Raw genomic sequence first — 16341 nt, forward strand, 5'->3', positions numbered from 1 at the left:
AACTACTGCATACCGAGCACTTCGTAGTTTCCAGGTACTGTGTGAAGGGCTGTTCATACTCTGTAACCATTTAAGCCTCCCACAACCCAAAGGCAGAAGTTCCCTTATGATCCGCATTGTATGGATGAGGAAACTAAAGCTCAGAGGGGCCAGGGCACTTGCTGGGGGCAACTTAGGAGAAGGCAGCAGGCCTGTCTCTTGCCAGAACCTGACCTTGCACAGTTGCCTATCACGTCTTTAGAACACTTGCCAAGCACGGGCCTGAGTGCTGGGAGACCTACATTCCAGTCCGAACCGTGCGCCTGTAGGCTGCATCCTTCCCCTCCAGGGGCCACCATTTCCTCCCATATAAAGGGGTGAGGGTGTCTGCAGGAGAGGACTGCAAACATGGCTTCCAGCTCCAAAATTCCATCAACCGTGGGACCAGACATAAGAGACAGTGTTCTCGCCCTTTAGGGAATTTACAGGCTTCGTGGGGAGGTGAGGTATATAAACAGAACATGAAAACAAATACAAAGCGATGCATCAATAAGGACTAAATGACACACCAGGGAGGGGAGGGGCCTGATGTGCACAGTAAAGGTGATGCTCCTGGCACTTTATGTTCTCCTTGTTTATCCTTATCTGTAGAATACCACCATTTTTTTTTAAGTTTTATTTTTGTTTTTTAATTTATTTTTTACCCTTTTTTTTTTTTTTTTCCTTTTTGGCTGCACTGTGTGGCTTGCGGGGTCTTAGTTCCCTGACCAGGGATTGAACCCGTGCCCCCTGCAGTGGAAGCGCTGAGTCCTAACCCCTGGACCGCCAGGGAAGTCCCCAGAATACCACCATTTTAATCACATATGTTGCTTCTCTCCCCTGGCAATATTTTACTGCAAAGATGAAAGAATTTTACAGTGGAGACCTGCATATCCGCCACTTAGATTCCACCACTAGCACATGACCACGCTTGCTTTATCGCACTTTCACTCATCACACACCTAGCCATCTAGCCACAGACCGATACATTTTTGATGTATTTCCTAGTAAATCGCAGACCTTTGTTTCATGCATTTCAAGAAACAGAAGCGTTCATTCCTACCACACATTTCCTGAGGGTCTACTCTGTGCTGGACATTGTTTCACCTGGACTGGAGGAGTCCCTTCCGAGAAGGGAATTGTTCTTTCAGAAAGTAACAGCTTTCATTGATTTTATTTGTACGCCTATTTTCTTGCTTGGTTGGGGGTCCTGAAAGTGCCAAAGAGATATAGGATAATCAGTATGTGCTGGGGTCAATCCTGGGAGGCTTCTGGAAGAGAAGAGCTGAGCCAGAACTTAAAGGTGAAAGCGGCATGGCTCAGTCCTGCCTTGAGGCCTGGTGGGCTGCTTCCTCTGCTAAGAGCGTCCTCCCTGCCTCTATGCCTCTATGTGCCCCACCTCCCCGAACCTCACCCAACCTGAACCTAGGGACGCCTCTGTTACTCTCTCATGGCACGCTAATACTGGTCTTCACAGTGCTGTGACAAGCTGTAATTATATACTTACCTGTTTCATTTCCATTCTCCCCCTAGACTAAGAGGTTCCAGAGGAGGGGTCGAGGCCGGGTACAAATGTCTGGCGACTAGTAGAGGGTTGAGCCTACTGGCTTGAGCGGACTTGGGAAAGGCCTTGGAATAAGTGTGAGCAAGAACCTGGCACCTGGGTCAGACAGGGAGAGCCAGGCGAGGGAGTGAGAGAGAGAGGAGGGCAGTTTCTGCAGTTGTGCAAGAACAGGGAGAGGAGTCTGGGCGGGACCCTCACAGCCATCTTTTATTGGGTGTTCACTCTGGGCTAAGCACTTACAGACATGATTCATTCACCCTCACAACCTCCCCCGAGGTGGGTCCCACGATTACCCCCTTAGACATGATGAAGCTGAGGCTCAGAGAAGGGAGAGAGTTGAGGGAGGCCATCCAGCTAGTAAGCAGTGATGGCCAGCTCCGTGTCCAGAGCACCTCCCTGCTGGGAACCTCTGCTGGAGGGGCTGCAGGCTTCACCGTGACCCTGGGGTGGGGCAGGGGCTACTTCAAAATAAGTCCCCTTTACCAAGTTCAATCTGACCCCTTTACCGGGGTCAGATTCTGACAGCTCCACTTTTTCCCCCCATTTTTATTTATTTATTTTTGGCTGCGTTGGGTCTTCGCTGCGGTGCGCGGGCTTCTCATTGCGGTGGCTTCTCTTGTTGCGGAGCACGGGCTCCAGGCGCGTGGGCTTCAGTAGTTGTGGCTCGCGGGCTCTAGAGCGCAGGCTCAGTAGTTGTGGCGCACGGGCTTAGTTGCTCCGCGGCATGTGGGATCTTCCCGGACCAGGGCTCAAACCCATGTCCTCTGCAATGGCAGGCGGATTCTTGACCACTGTGCCACCAGGGAAGCCCTGACAGCTCCATTTTACCATGATCTTGTATATGATTTTATATGTTTGTTTAACAGCTCTAGGCCTCAGTTACCTTATCTGTAAAATGGGAATAATATTTATCTCTCGAGGTTATAGTGAGGACTACATGAGATCATGCATGTGAAAGCACCTAGTCTTCTGTTTGGTTCACAACAGATAATTAATGAATATGCCTTAAGACTGATTTGAGGTGACCCGTCAGGTCCAGGGATGTCTGAGGGTAGTTTTTCCCAGAAGGTAGAACATGGGACTGCTGGTGGCATGGGAGAATTTAGGTGGTTCGTGAACATGGCTTTGAATAAGTCTGAATCACACAGTGAGAAATTTACTCTTTTCTTAATTCTCTTTGAAGCTTTCTGATTAGGTAAAGAGGAAGACTCCATTTCTGTGCTGTTGTGCCTGGAACCCCTCTCTCATACTTGCTAATCTCCCTTTTTAACAAAGAGGGTACAGGACCTGCCGCCAGCTATAATGTAATATGATTGTTTGCTTCTCACTTTGTTTTTCTGGTTCTTTCTATTTATGGGCCAGTGAGCCTGCCTTTCCACTTAAGAGTGGTGATATAAAGTATTCTCTTAAAATATACTTAAGAAAGTAAGCTGGCTTAAAGAAAAATATTAGTAACAGAGAAGGGAGAGGGCAGCTCTACACCATGGTAAGGGTGTCCCACGAAGGAAGTGTGGGAAGGAGTCTTGGAGTCACCACCTCCTGCCCTGTGGGGTCCTGCCCCGTTGGAATGGGAAGTAGCAGGCTCAGGGGGCTGGGGTGTCCATCACAAACCCCGGAGGCCTCAGATTTCCTCCTGCTCTCTGCCCCAGAGCAAAATCCAAACTAATTCTATCCAGAGAAGAATGAGGGCTTCGAAAAGCAGGGGAAGGTCTGAGACACGGAGATGACAGAATATGCTGGAAGCCAGGCTCAGGAATGAGACAGGCTGGGCTTAGCTTTGCCTCTACCGCATACTCACCATGTCCTCTCTGAGCTCCAAGTTCTCTGTCCCTAAATGTGGTGGCTGCTTCTGCACTCCCAGGACCCCCAGGTCCTCCCACTTGGCACTGCCTTGGGTCACTGGGACTCATCGCCGAGTCATCCCATGGAGAGGCAACAGTCTCTGGAGTCAGGGAGGCCATGGGCCCCGGGCTGGGGGACGCTCTCGCCCGTGGGGTTGAGGAAGTGGCCCATGCTCTTGGAAACACTGGGAGTGAGGCTGGCAGACAGGCTAAGAATAAGAGCGATTCTCCCAGGGCTGTCTGAGCCTTAAAGTGCTTAGTCCAGTGCTGGGCACATAGAAAGCCCTGGATAAACTGCAGCTACAACGATGATGATGATTTTTATTGTTATTACCCCCACCACTATTACCATCATTAAAGAGTCAGCGATGGAATAACGAGGAGCTAGGAAGGAGCAGCGGGAGGACAGACAGGGATTGTGTTTACATCGTGAGAGGTGATGGATTAACAAATTGGGGTGAAGGTGTTGGGGTGGAGCGAGAGACTGACGGAGAGATGCTGAGAAAGGCAGATAGAAACCGGCCCCTCCTACCTCGGCAATGAGCCCCAGCGATACAAGGCAGTGCCAAGTGGGAGGACCTGGGGTTCCTGGGAGTGGAGAAGCAGCCTCGCTCGCTGAGCAGCGATGAGACCTCGGGAGGCTGCCCGAGTTCTGCATCCTGAGCTGGGCCCAGGGGAGAGGGCCACTGGCTGAGCGGGGGCTCCTGTCCCTGTGCTGACCCCTCCTCCCTGTGGGAGGGGCTGGGGGCAGCAGTGGGGTGCGCTGGTGTAGCCCCAGCCCTCACGGCAGGCCGTGAGCTCACACAGGTGCCCCCACCAGGCCTGGTAAACAGGATGGATGCCTGGGTCAGCAGCTCCCTCCCTAGGTCTCCCCCGCCCCCGCCCCCTCATTCCCTGGGGGTGGCCCGCCTGCCCAGCTCCCCTGCCCCACACCCAGCTTTCTCAGCCCAGAGCAGCTGGGATGCTAACTGAGACGCCCCGATGACCCCTCTCGGGGTCGCGGCCACTTCCTTCCCCGACAGACGCCTGATGTCCCCACGGAGGGCGGCCTCCCGGGCCCCAGGCTCTCTGTGGCTGGAAGTTGCAGAAGTGTGAGGCAGTCACCTTTAGGTGGCAGTGTGGGAGGGGAGAGAGATGGGAGAGACAAAGGCCGATGGAAACGGAGACGAAGGCTGAGGAAGGACACCTGCCGCTCATTCTGGCGTCCCCAACCCACGCTGGCTTCCACCTAGGGTGGGTCCGATCCCGCTGGGCTCCCTACCCTCGCCCCCCTGATGAGGTCCTGCCTGATTCCTCTCTCCTAAGTCCGCCCCACCCCGCCACCTCGAGGAGACACTACCAGCCTATCTCCTCAGATGCCCCCCACCCCCTACCCTGCGCCCCAGACTCCTGAGGCTGGGAAATGGGCACACTCGGGCACCGGTCTCACCCCATTTCTCCCCCTCCCTCCCTGATGCACGGACTCCTCTCTGTTTCGACACAGGCTCTCAGACTCACCATTGCCGCTCACCTATGGGTGGCTGGGCCTGAGTCACTGCAGGGAGGGACTCTGGGCTGCCCAGCCCTGCCACCTTCTTCCAAGCTACAGTATAAGGAGTAGCGGCGGGGAGGAAGGCTGTGGGAAGACAGGGCCATCTGGGAAAGGAGAGAGAAGGCTGCAGACCTAGAGGAAGGGAGAACGAGAAGTCAGAAGGAAGGAGAGAAGGGAGGAGGGCTCGCAGACGCAGCGAAAGAGAAGGGGCAAGCGAGTAAACTTGGGTGGGAAGAAGACAGGAGAGAAGGAAGGAGGCAGAGATGAAGCTACAGGGGTCTCTGGCCTGCCTCCTGCTGGTGCTGTGCCTGGGAGGTGGGGAGGCTGGCCCACTGCTGGGTGGAGGGGAGAGCGCCGGAGGCGGGGCCATGGAGGCCACTGGACACAGGGTGGGAGAGGCCATCAAGCACGGAGTCGGGGAGGCCACTGGCGGAGGGGATGGAGAGGCAGCGGGTTCTGCAGTCAAGGAGGCCCCGGGCCCCGGGCTGGGGGACGCTGTCGCCCGTGGGGTTGAGGAAGCGGCCCATGCTCTCGGAAACACTGGGAGTGAGGCTGGCACACAGGCCGAGAATGTCATTCAGCATGGAGTGGATGCCGTCCACAGCTCCCGGCAGGCGACGCCTGGCGACAGCGGTGCTTTGGTGAGTGGCTGGAAGCCGGGTGTGGAAATGGGTGGCTGTGGGCAGCTGGGTTGAGAGTCCCGGGAAGCAGTTAGTAGCAGGAATGGCTCCCTTATTGGTGGCTGGCCGGGCCAGTTTCCCTTCCATGTTAGGCATCCCTCCCCCACCACCCTGAGGTCTCTCTCCACCTGCTTCCCCGTGTGGCTCCTCTATCTGAGTTGCCCTGCCTGTCCTACCGCATCCCAGAGTGAGGTGGTCACATACACTCAGTGCAGCCGTGTTGTTCTTGCAGGGAACCAGTGGCCAGCCTCCATCTGGAGGCCATGGCACCTCTGGCTCTCCAGGCAGTCCTGGAGGTCCAGGGATTCCCTGGGACCATGTGTATTCTGAAGGCTCAGGTGGCAGCTTGGGGACCAACTCTCAGGGAGGCTCCTGGGGCCACGGAGGCCATGGAGGGGCATTCAACCCGGGGACCAACACTCAGGTAAGGTAATCACCCTGGCCCTGATGCCTGCCACCTCCCTCCCCCCAAGCCCACACTTTTGGCGTTTCCCCCCCCACCCCGTGTCCTTCCCCATCCCGTACTCAGTCTCACCACCCCTGCGGGCAGCTGTGGCCCACCCTCCTTATGGCTCAGGGAGAGGCAGCGCCAACCCAAATGCGGAGGTAAGAGGAAGAGTCTGGAGAAGAAGAGGTGTCTGCATGAGAGCGATAGAAAGTGGGAGAGACAAAGGGGAAAGAAAGGTGGGCAGGGGAGGGGTCGGGGGAAGAGGCAGATCGGACGGGGGAGAGATGGGTTTGGGGAGGAGGCTTGGAAGAGTGCCATGGGCATGGAGGAGAGACGCGATGGGAAAGAAAGCCAAGCCAGGAAGCAGGAGAGCCTGGCCTGTGGGGATGGCTTTGACCGAAGTCTCAAACCTCCCCAGTCCCCGTCCCTCTGCAATGCACCCACCGCCCGCCATCTGGCTCAGGGGGGAGCTCTAGCAACTCTGGGGTCAGAGGACAGGACAGCCTGAGGCATTCTGCAGAAACTCTGCTGCCCCCAGACTGGGCGGGAAATATTCCTGAGCAGGGGAGGCCGGGGAGGGAGGAAAGCAATCTTGGTGTCCTCATCTTTAGAGCTCACTCGGGTCTCTTCCTGACCCTCAGGGAAGCAGCGGTAATGGCAGCAGCAGCGGTGGCAGCAGCGGTGGCAGTTCTGGGCCCCACGGGGTAAGTTCTCCTTTGCTGAAGGCAGAGGTGGGGCCCCTGGTGGTTCCTGCCGAGGAAACCCAGTCCGAGGTCTCCCGGAAAGCTGCCAGCCCCAGGCTAGGTGGCGTCCCTGGAGTTGTCCTCCTGGGCTCCCTCAGTTTCTGTTCCCCACCTTCCCAGCCTCACCAGGAAGTGCTGCTTACACGTGGCCTCTAATTTCCAGAAGGGGTGCCCTGCCTACTGCGCTTCCTCTAGGCCCTCGTCATCCACCCCGTGATGCTGGGGGTGCTCTGTCTCCTGTCTAACCTCTAGTTCTGCAGGCATGGCCACTTGGCGAATCGGACTAGAGCTGGGGTAGTGGATGCCGCCAGAGAGGTGGGCACAGGAACATGGCGCTTGTTTGGGAAGCTCCCAGGAGGATGCGGGCAGGACCGCACGTGGAAACTTAAGGACATTTACAGAGCTGAGGTGTAGACGCTAACAAATGCAGTGTCCCTACGTGAGGGGTGAGAGGGCCAGGAGGGGACCTCTACCTGGCAGCCGGCTTGGGGTGGAACTCCCATCAGGGGTCCTGCAGAGAGGGGGCACAGCTGGCTTCCTTGGGGGTCTGGGAAAGGTCTCAGGCAAGAACAAGCCAAGTGTTAATTTACTGCTCCTTGTACTACCTGCTTCCCCCCCCCCCCAGCCACCCCACCGCACCTACAACTGACCCTTAGAAAATTCTAGAAATTTTGATCCAGGCGGCTACTCCCGGGTAAGGATTCTAGGGGTCCCTTCCCCTTTCTAGGTTCCAGGAGAGGGTGAGGGGTGAGGAGAGGCAGGAGGAGGGCCGAAGGAGCCCCAGGGTGCCAGGGTCACGGCTCTTATGAAGTTGGTCTCCAGTGGCTTTTCCACCCCTGGAATGAAGTGGAGGATGGATGGCAACAGCTCAGAAGCCCCCAATCGCCCCACATTTCCAAATACACGTGGCCACACCTACCCTTCTCCGTGCCCCGAATAACTTCCCTTCGTGACTGACGGACTGAAGATGGGACAGGGCGGAGCTTGGGGAGGGCGTTAAAATATCATAATGCCTGTTATGGGATGCCTTCCTATTTGGGGAACGATTTGGGCCCTTCCGAGCCCTTTGGAGCCCCCACGTGGACTCTCGCTTTCCCTTGCTGGGACACAAAACCAGCTCCTCCTCGGGTAGCAGGGGTGGAAGTGGTGGGAACAAACCCGAGGTGAGCGTCTGGCGAGCGCGTGCCTGTGCAGATCCGCCCCGAACCGTGGGAAGGAAAAGAAGAGGCGTTGAGGGATGGGCAGGGTCGGTGGACCGGGACCAGCCACGGGGTTAAAATGCTGCAGTCTGGGGGCTGGACTAGGTGTCTTCGTGGGAACGGAGAGTTTCTCTTTGTCTCTCCCACCGCGCGACGATCCGCGCAGTGAAGTCCACGTGTCCGCGGAATGTGGGGGTCAGGCGAGAGCCGAACTTGCAGTGACCGCAGTTCATCAGGGCAGCTGTGCGCGCTCCTCGATGGAGCGCGAGAAGCCCCCCTCCGGCCCCCCTCCTAACGCCAGCTCTGGTCCCAACCCCCTCTCTGGGGAATTTACAATCTAGAGGGAAGAAACCAAACACATGCTCCTAAAACCACTAACCAGCTCCGAAGGAATAATTAATTGCAGATCCTTACATGGTATACCTCACTTTATACCACAGATGGGGCTGTGAAAAATCGTATGAAAACCAATCCTTTTAGAAACATGATTGTTTCAAGTGTCCTATTCCCGCCGGTAAACAGTATTTGGTGACTTCCTTGAAGGCGTTTGGAAACGGTGTTTTGAGAGCGTACATTTCCCTCCTAGTTATTCGGGAAATCTGCCTCTCGGTCAGCAACTGCTGTGCTGACAGACAAAGTGTTGGTTGGCTAAGGCGCACAGGAATCACCTAGAGGTCTTGTGAAAATGCACGTTCTGATTCAGCAGGGCTGGGGTGGGGCTGAGATTCCGGTTTCTAACAGGCACCCTGGCGAGGCTGCCAGCCCGTGCCCCGGGGGTGAGTGGGGCCCACAGGGCGAGGAACACGCCCAACCGGGAGGAGGAGGAGGCGTGGGCTGGTGGTGCTACCCTGGAAGGCTCTCGGGAGAGCTCCTTGCATATCAGGGATACTAACCTTTCATGGGAAGACTGGTTTTAAGAAACCCTCTCCCAGTTTGTAATTCTATTTCTAGTTTTATACACACCAAAGTCTTCAATATATAGTGGGGTGGAAAAACAGACAAAAACGACAGAATAGTCAAGGGGATATTTTTTTAAACCATGTTTAAGAAGGCAGGGTTGACAAGTGGAAAGGCAGTGAACTTGGATTCAGAAGATGGGGGTTCAGACTCCAGCTGTCATCTGTGTGTCACCAGGCAAGTCGATTGACCTCTCTGAGCCCAGGCTCCCTCTTGGGTAAAACGGGGACAGCAAAGCCTAACTTGTTCACCCCCCTCAGTTACTGCAGAGCTTTCTGCGTCGTAATCACATCAAGGTGGTTCAGAGTCCCAACACTGGAGTCTGACACGGAGACAGATGCTGCGAAAAGCTGTTGGACAGCTCTACGTTTCAGTGTCTCCGTCTGTAAAGTGGAGGCATCTCCACGTGGGAAAGTGGCGGGTGGAGGCGCAGTGCCCCGTGCACAGTGGGACTACATATTGGCTACTAGCGGTGTTTGGAGGGGGGGGGCAGGACATAGGGGGGAGCAAGAATATGGACATGATTCAAGGGACTGGGTGGGGTTATTCTGCTGAGCAAGTAGCGAGGCAGTCCAGGAAGGCTTTCTGGAGGTGGGGCTCTTAGGTACTGTGTTGAGAAGAGGAGAAGGTGGCTTGACCAGAGGCGGAGAAGAGGGGGCCGGGAGCGGGATGACAGGTGGCATGCGCCACAGGACGTAAAGCCTTGACCATCAGTTCCCTTTTCCCCACCCAGGGGCAAGGGTCTAGCGGGGGAGGGGAAGCTGTCAATGGAACCAACACCTTGGTGAGTGAGGACATCACTCCTCCTTGGGCCGGGGCCATGGTATCAAGCAGCCCCTGCCTCCCCCCGACACCCATGTCTCCAGGTCCTGCCTCGTGCTCACAGTGTGGGCTCTTACTCTCATCCCATCTCTCGGAGGTCTTCTGGGCTCTTCAACTTTGACACTTTCTGGAAGGTGAGTTCGACAAGAGTGCTCTGCTCTCTCCTTTGGAAAAATCAAACCTTTGTCCCTTGGTCCCACAGGCTGAAGGCAGGCTGAAGTCTTCTTTCTATAATGACTGTCAGCAGTGGCCCTTGACCTCTCTCGTCCTGGGGCCCTGAGCCCATTACATTATGACCCAATTTGGTCATTCTCCTTTCTTTTCTCTGCAGAATTTAAAATCCATGCTGGGTTTCAGTAACTGGGACGCCATCAACAAGGTAAGGGCTGGAAGGCCGTTCGTTGTGATCTTTGTGGGAGAAGGATATGGAGAAGAAAGCTAAACTCCTGCTTGGTGAGCCAGGGAGCAATGATGGTCACAAAGAGAGCATTCCAGCCAGTGCTTTAAAAAGAAAAGATGAAAACAAGGAGGAAGGACAGCAGAGACCTGAAAAGAGAGGGAGAATTTGGAAGCAGCTGGGAGTGAAGGACGAGGAGGGAATGGGCCTCTCTCATGTCTCAACGTGCAGACCTGAACTGGTCTGAACCTCAGTTTCCCCTTTGACACCAAAAGGCTAAGGGGAGAGTCAGTCAGCCTAATCCTCAGGAACCAGAGAGGAAGCAGAGGCAGAGGTAGGGGATGGACTGAATCATCAGGCGAAGCTAAAAGACCACCTGAGGACTGATGCCAAGAGAGATGGGAAAAGGAAGCGAATACGCCGAGAGCATGACGGTGCCATCCGTCTGGGCCCTGCACATATGTAATCTTAGGAGACGCTTGGGGCCCAGAACCTGCTCCTCCTTCCTCCCCACCCACCCCTTCCTCTTGCAGGGGAAGAAGCCCTGGCCAGGCTGATTTGACACCAGAATAGCAGGTGTACCTCCAGAGCAGAGGGTGTGGACTGGGAGGAGAGGTGAAGGACAAACAAACAATCCAAATACCAAAGGCAGAAGCTGCAATCTGCGGTCCACTGATTGTTTGACTCATTTTTTAAAAACAGTATGGCAGGGCTTCCCTGGTGGCGCAGTGCTTGAGAGTCCGCCTGCCGATGCAGGGGACGCGGGTTCGTGCCCCGGTCCGGGAAGATCCCACGTGCCGCGGAGCGGCTGGGCCCGTGAGCCATGGCCGCTGCGCCTGCGCGTCCGGAGCCTGTGCTCCGCAACGGGAGAGGCCGCAGCAGTGAGAGGCCCGCGTACAGAAAACAAAAACGAAAACAGTATGGCAACCCTGGGCCCCTCTTTCTACGGCCTGCGAGAGCCTCGAGCCGAGAGGCAGCTGCTCCTTGCCGTGGGGACTTGCTCTCCCGTGGTCACACTCCCTACCGCGCATTTGCAGTTCTTCTAGCCACCCGCCTGGCTCCTGTGAGCAGTGTAGTTTCTGACCTTTCACGTAGAAGAAGGCAGACTAGGACCCCTGCCCTCCAGAACTTGTGAGGGAGAGGGTTGGTGGCAGGCGGGGAGGCAAAGGGACAGCCCTCAGGAACGGAACGTCACTTTCTGGCAACAAGGTGGGAAGTGAAAGGAGATGCAGCAGCTCCCAGCTACAGCGGAGTCGTGTTTGAACAAAATGAACAAAACAGACTGTTTCGTAGAGAGCTGTCTCTGGTAGGGGTGAGACTCCCTACCATGGACCACGGGGAGAACAGGCCCCTGAGCATGGGGCACTTAGGGTCTGATGGGAGAACCAGGGCACACACAGATACGTCCCAGAGGGCCAGAGGACTGACAGCCAAACGTTTTTGCACATCCGGGGGTGGCAGTAAGGGGAGTGCTTGCAATCAGGCAGCCTTCATTTGGGGTGGCTCCCCCGAGGTTCGGATCTACTAGGAAAGGGGCAGGACAGAGGTGGGCAGAGAAGAGGAGGGAGAGTCCCCAGCTCCTTCATGGCGGAGGGAGGGGAGATGAGGCAGCCGAGGACTTCAGCCAGGGTGAGGAGTAAGGAGGGGGGATCAAACGTTCCTGGCAAGTATGGGGGTGGGGTGGGTTTCAAGCCCAAGCTGGACTCTCTGGACTTGCCCCGATGACAGCCGTGGGCCAAGAGGTCCCTGCAGATTTCCGGAGCAGGGGTCCAATCCACCCTTGCCTTGGTCCACTAGTCCCTGAATTCCTAGTCCTTGAGCTCCCCCTTAGAACTTATTTCTTTGCCCAGGACCAGAGGAGCTTTCACACCCCGTGACCTCCAGATGGATGGGGGCCCCCACCCAGTCTCTCTTTTTAAAAATTTTTATTTACTTTTAATTTTTTTTTTTGGCTGCGTTGAGTCTTCGTTGCTGCACGCAGGCTTTCTCTAGTTGCGGCGAGCGGGGGTTACTCTTTGTTGCGGTGCACAGGCTTCTCATTGCGGTAGCTTCTCTTGTTGCAGAGCACAGGCTTTAGGCGTGCGGGCTTCAGTAGTTGTGGCACGCGGGCTCAGTTGTTGTGGCGAGCGGGCTCTAGAGCACAGGCTCAGTAGTTGTGGTGCACGGGCTTACTTGCTCCGCAGCATGTGGGATCTTCTCAGACCAGGGCTCGAACCCGTGTCCCCTGCATTGGCAGGCGGATTCTTAACCACTGCGCCACCAGGGAAGCCCCCCTGACCAGGGAAGCCTACCCCCCATTCTTAAAACACCAGTATCTCCCCTCCAATCTCAACCCTTGTCCTTGAAATAAATATTAGCTGTCCCACACTCCTGGTCTCTGATCCTTTCTTACATCTCCACTGTTGTTCCAGGAGGGGTTAGGAAGGGGAGACTTCAGCCCTACAGGTTTGGGAGATGGGCTGGAGGTGGCATGGCAGGTGAAAAGGTGGGAATGTCAGGGGCAGGTTCTGGTCCTGAGGTTTTGCTACAGCTGTGCTCTGCCTGAGGCTGGGGGGAAACGGGGCTAGAGAAGAATGGTGTCGTGTGCTGTGTATGTAACGGAGGGGTGGTTAGTGGCTCCAGAGACCTAGCTTCTCTCTCCTTGTTTCCAGAAACAGGTTTCTGGTGTCCCTAAAGACACCCAGCTCCTCCTGGACCTTAGTCACAGTGAATCCTGTAGGCTGAGGAATGGTGGTCGCAGGAGCAGGGGCTTAGGTGAGCAGGGGTCAGACGCCCTGCTCACCTGTTCCCCACACTTATCCACAGGGCCGAGTCCCAGACCCCCGCACTGGCATCCTCCTCTGCTTCCGTCAACTCTGGGAGGTAGGAGAATTCTCCCTCTTTGAAGAACTGAGGATCCTGGTCATCCTGTCCCTTTCCCCTCCCTCCCTTAAGGCAGCTACGCCTCCCTCCAGCCTACCTGTCACAAAACTCCCCCTCTTCTCACTTTTGAGATAGGTAATCTCACCCAAGTGTTATCACCGATGCCATCAGAAATGCTAACACGCTCAGTCTCCTGTAGGTTTATCTTTATCTAACCCCAAACTACACCCAGCCGCCAAAACCTGTTCTTGAACGTGATCTTGAAACTTTCCCTGCCCCCCTCCACCCTTGGCATTCTCTTTCCTCGTGGCCTGCTCATCTCTCCTTCTCCCTCCAGAACTTCATACGCAACATTCCTTTCTTGAACTGGAAAGCGATTTTTAAGGTAAGGGCAGTGGAACCCCTCATTTCAGGGTCGGGAAGCTCAGCTCTGAGGACACGGGGTTCTGGGCCCTGGGCGGTGGCTTGCAGATGCTCTTCCGGTTCCTCCCCATCCCTGCTGAGGGGGGGGTGCCTCCCTCCCTTCCCACTTTCCTCCCTTTGTGCAACGCCTCATGAGTGGAGGTGGGGTGGGAGAGGGAAGCTGTGAGTCACTGAAGGAAGGAACAGGGTGGGAGGTCCTCCCTGGGATCAAGGCCGAGGTCGAGGGTTAGGGCCTCCCACAGGCGCAAGATCGTGAAGCCAGCCACTGTCTATAAAGCAAGGTGAGGGCGTGGGCTCTGGCTGAAGGAGATTCTGTAGAAGAAAACACATGACACAAGGAGGGGAGGAGGCAGGGGCTTTGAGAAAGGTCCAGCCAGGGCCTTCATCCCTTCTCTCCGGCCCCCTGCTTCCTTCCGCAGAACTACGATTATAACCAGCAGATACACCCTACTGCCACTGGAGGGCAGCACTCAGCCACGATCCCCACTAAGGTAAGGCTTGCAACCTTCCTGACTCCCACTGCATCGGGTCTGCCAGGGGGCGAGGTGGGGAGGCTTTCACTGCCAAGGTCCTCTGGGTAGGCTAGCTGAGGCCGAATCCTGTTCACTTTGATAGTCATGTCTCCTCACCCCTGTGCAGGGGGACTCCAGCTCCCTGAGAGCAGTTTGGAAGAGAAGGGTAGAAGGTTCACACCCACTCACTTAGAAAAGGTTCTAGGGGAGCCGTGGGTGCACCACCTGCCATGGAGAAAACTGGGACCCAAGATCCTCTCAATGAGGAATATAAGGCTCCAAAAAAAAAAAAAAAAATCACATGATACACTGCAAAACGGACAGACAGGTTTCCTTTGTCTGCTCTCCACCTCTTTAACTGCTGACCTTTCTTGGGGAGAGGAGGCCAGCGCAGAAACTCTTGGTTGGTGGGAAAATAAATGCTTCCTTTCACAAAGGAGATAACAGGAAAAACAATTTGAGGATTCTGTTTTATTCGGGTGCAAAGAAAACAATCTGATAAATTCAGTAAATGAATGTGCTACATACTAATTAGGCTGGTTAAAAACAAACAAACAAACAAACAGGCAGTATTTCCCTCCATCTCTCGGAGTAATAAAGCCCCTGCCCTTGGGGAGAGGACTTCTACTGAGAGATCAGAAACTAGCTGCTGGCTGAAGGAGGTGAAGATGTAGTCAACACGACCTGTGGCTATCCACCTCTGCCCCTCTCGTGGCCAATTTCTATCTCCCAGCAGGCAGAGGGAGACCTACCTTTCCTCCCTTCACCCCCTTGATCAGTGTGTGCTCAGGGCCCATAGTCAATATCATCTTGGGTAAACTGCACTCAGGGTGAGAAATCTGCTGTGGCTGAAGGGCCACAATCAGACCAAAGGACCTTTGGGGCGATCCTGGTCTGAGCCTGTCCCCGCCATGGGCCCTTCCTGAGCCCTAAGGACATGGTCGAGTACAGAGAGGACACTGAGGTCCTCGCCTCACCTCCTCTGATCTTCTCTTTACAGGAGGGAGTCACGATCTCTTCCTCGGTAAGTACTGGGGCAGAGAAAGTCCGGCTGGTGAGAGAAGGGGTCTGAGGCCAGAGGGTGTGCCGGGGATGGTGCTTTGTCCACTCGGACATTCTCCTCGTCCTGCAGGCTTCCCGGGCGCGACCTGACCTGCTGCAGTGGGTGCAGTTTTGGTAGGTGAGTGTTAGAGCGAGCAGTGCAAGGCTGCAGCCAGGAGCTGAGGCACAGGCCGCGGGGAGCGTGGGGGTGGGGGGAGCTGGGGCCTTGGCACTCCCTTTGCTCTGGGTGGACACACTAAAGGTATTAAGGAGGAGGAGACCCCAGTGTGGGGTGTGGAGAAAGACTCATGAGAAAATAACCTCGAACACTCGGAACACCCTCGGAGTGCTGGGTGGTGGCCTGACGGAGGCAGGGCCAGGCAGGGCCAGAGAACAGCAAGGCAGGCTAGGTTAAGGAGCGGGAACCGGATAGGCATTGTGCATTGTACGGGGGCGGCGGGGTGGGGGGCACTATAGTGAGGTGAGCCTTTCGGGTTTAAAGGTTCAGAGGCAGGAAGACGTGAGTCGCTGGTGGGAAAGAGGTAATATTTGTTTTAGGGAGGAGTTAAAGTGAGGGGACCGCAGGTGACACAGGCAGGACACGAGGGAACTGTGGGCGCAGAAGCTGGGTGAGAGGATGCCTGGTTTCAGCAGCTCTAGGAGTGGCCGTGTTCTACCATTTTCTCTTTGCTTGTCTTCTAGAAAATCACTTCCAACCGCGACGGAAGCCCTGCAAACCATCAGTCATCAAGGGACCTGACTGTGCCCCTCCCCCAGCTCTTGGTCTGGGTGCTAACACCTGCTTTTTCTAGGTTGGGGACCTGTCTGTCTGTCCTTTGTTTTCTCCCACCCACTGTGGTGTCTCCTTGACCATCAATCAGCCTCAGTGGGTACACCGGCCATTGCTTCACCTGCTCCATTTTGTGACCTGAAGTCACCGTGACAGAAATTCAGGAGGCGCGTCCTCCTTTAGACTTTCTCTGTGGAAATAAAACATGAGTCTTGTTTCCCTAAGACTTTGGCAAATTTTATTCTTTAATACCACACTGATGGCCTGGATCAGGGAGGAGAGAAGAGGGAGGTTCAGGGACAGGTAACTCGCCTTCTTCCTGGGCCGAGAGAGAGAAGACTGGGAGGTCCTGGCAAGAAGTAGCTAGCGGATCTCACCGGGCCTGGGTTTCTCCATCTGTGAAAAATCATCTCTGCCCAATTTCCATGTGACTAGCAGGCCTACTGCACTTGGAGCGGTCACGGATGTTCCACTGGCCTGAAAAAGCCACAGGGGAGCTACTGAAATCAGGAG

At 55.5% G+C, this 16341-nt stretch overlaps 1 protein-coding gene across 1 annotated transcript; it reads left to right on the top strand.

Moving 5' to 3' along the window:
* The first annotated feature begins 5166 nt into the window (after positions 1–5166).
* Positions 5167–16052, top strand: DMKN (dermokine). Its single transcript, XM_067019668.1, has 13 exons — positions 5167–5599; positions 6185–6240; positions 6724–6776; positions 7943–7988; positions 9715–9769; positions 9816–9937; positions 10135–10182; positions 13006–13062; positions 13400–13447; positions 13905–13976; positions 14998–15021; positions 15130–15177; positions 15741–16052. The coding sequence occupies exons 1-12, from the start codon at positions 5218–5220 to the stop codon at positions 15175–15177; spliced, it is 1011 nt and encodes a 336-aa protein (XP_066875769.1). The 5' UTR covers positions 5167–5217; the 3' UTR covers positions 15741–16052.
* Positions 16053–16341: the final 289 nt, after the last annotated feature.

The sequence above is a fragment of the Kogia breviceps genome, chromosome 18 (genome assembly GCF_026419965.1).
Source record: "Kogia breviceps isolate mKogBre1 chromosome 18, mKogBre1 haplotype 1, whole genome shotgun sequence".
NCBI classification, from domain to species: Eukaryota; Metazoa; Chordata; class Mammalia; order Artiodactyla; family Physeteridae; genus Kogia; species Kogia breviceps.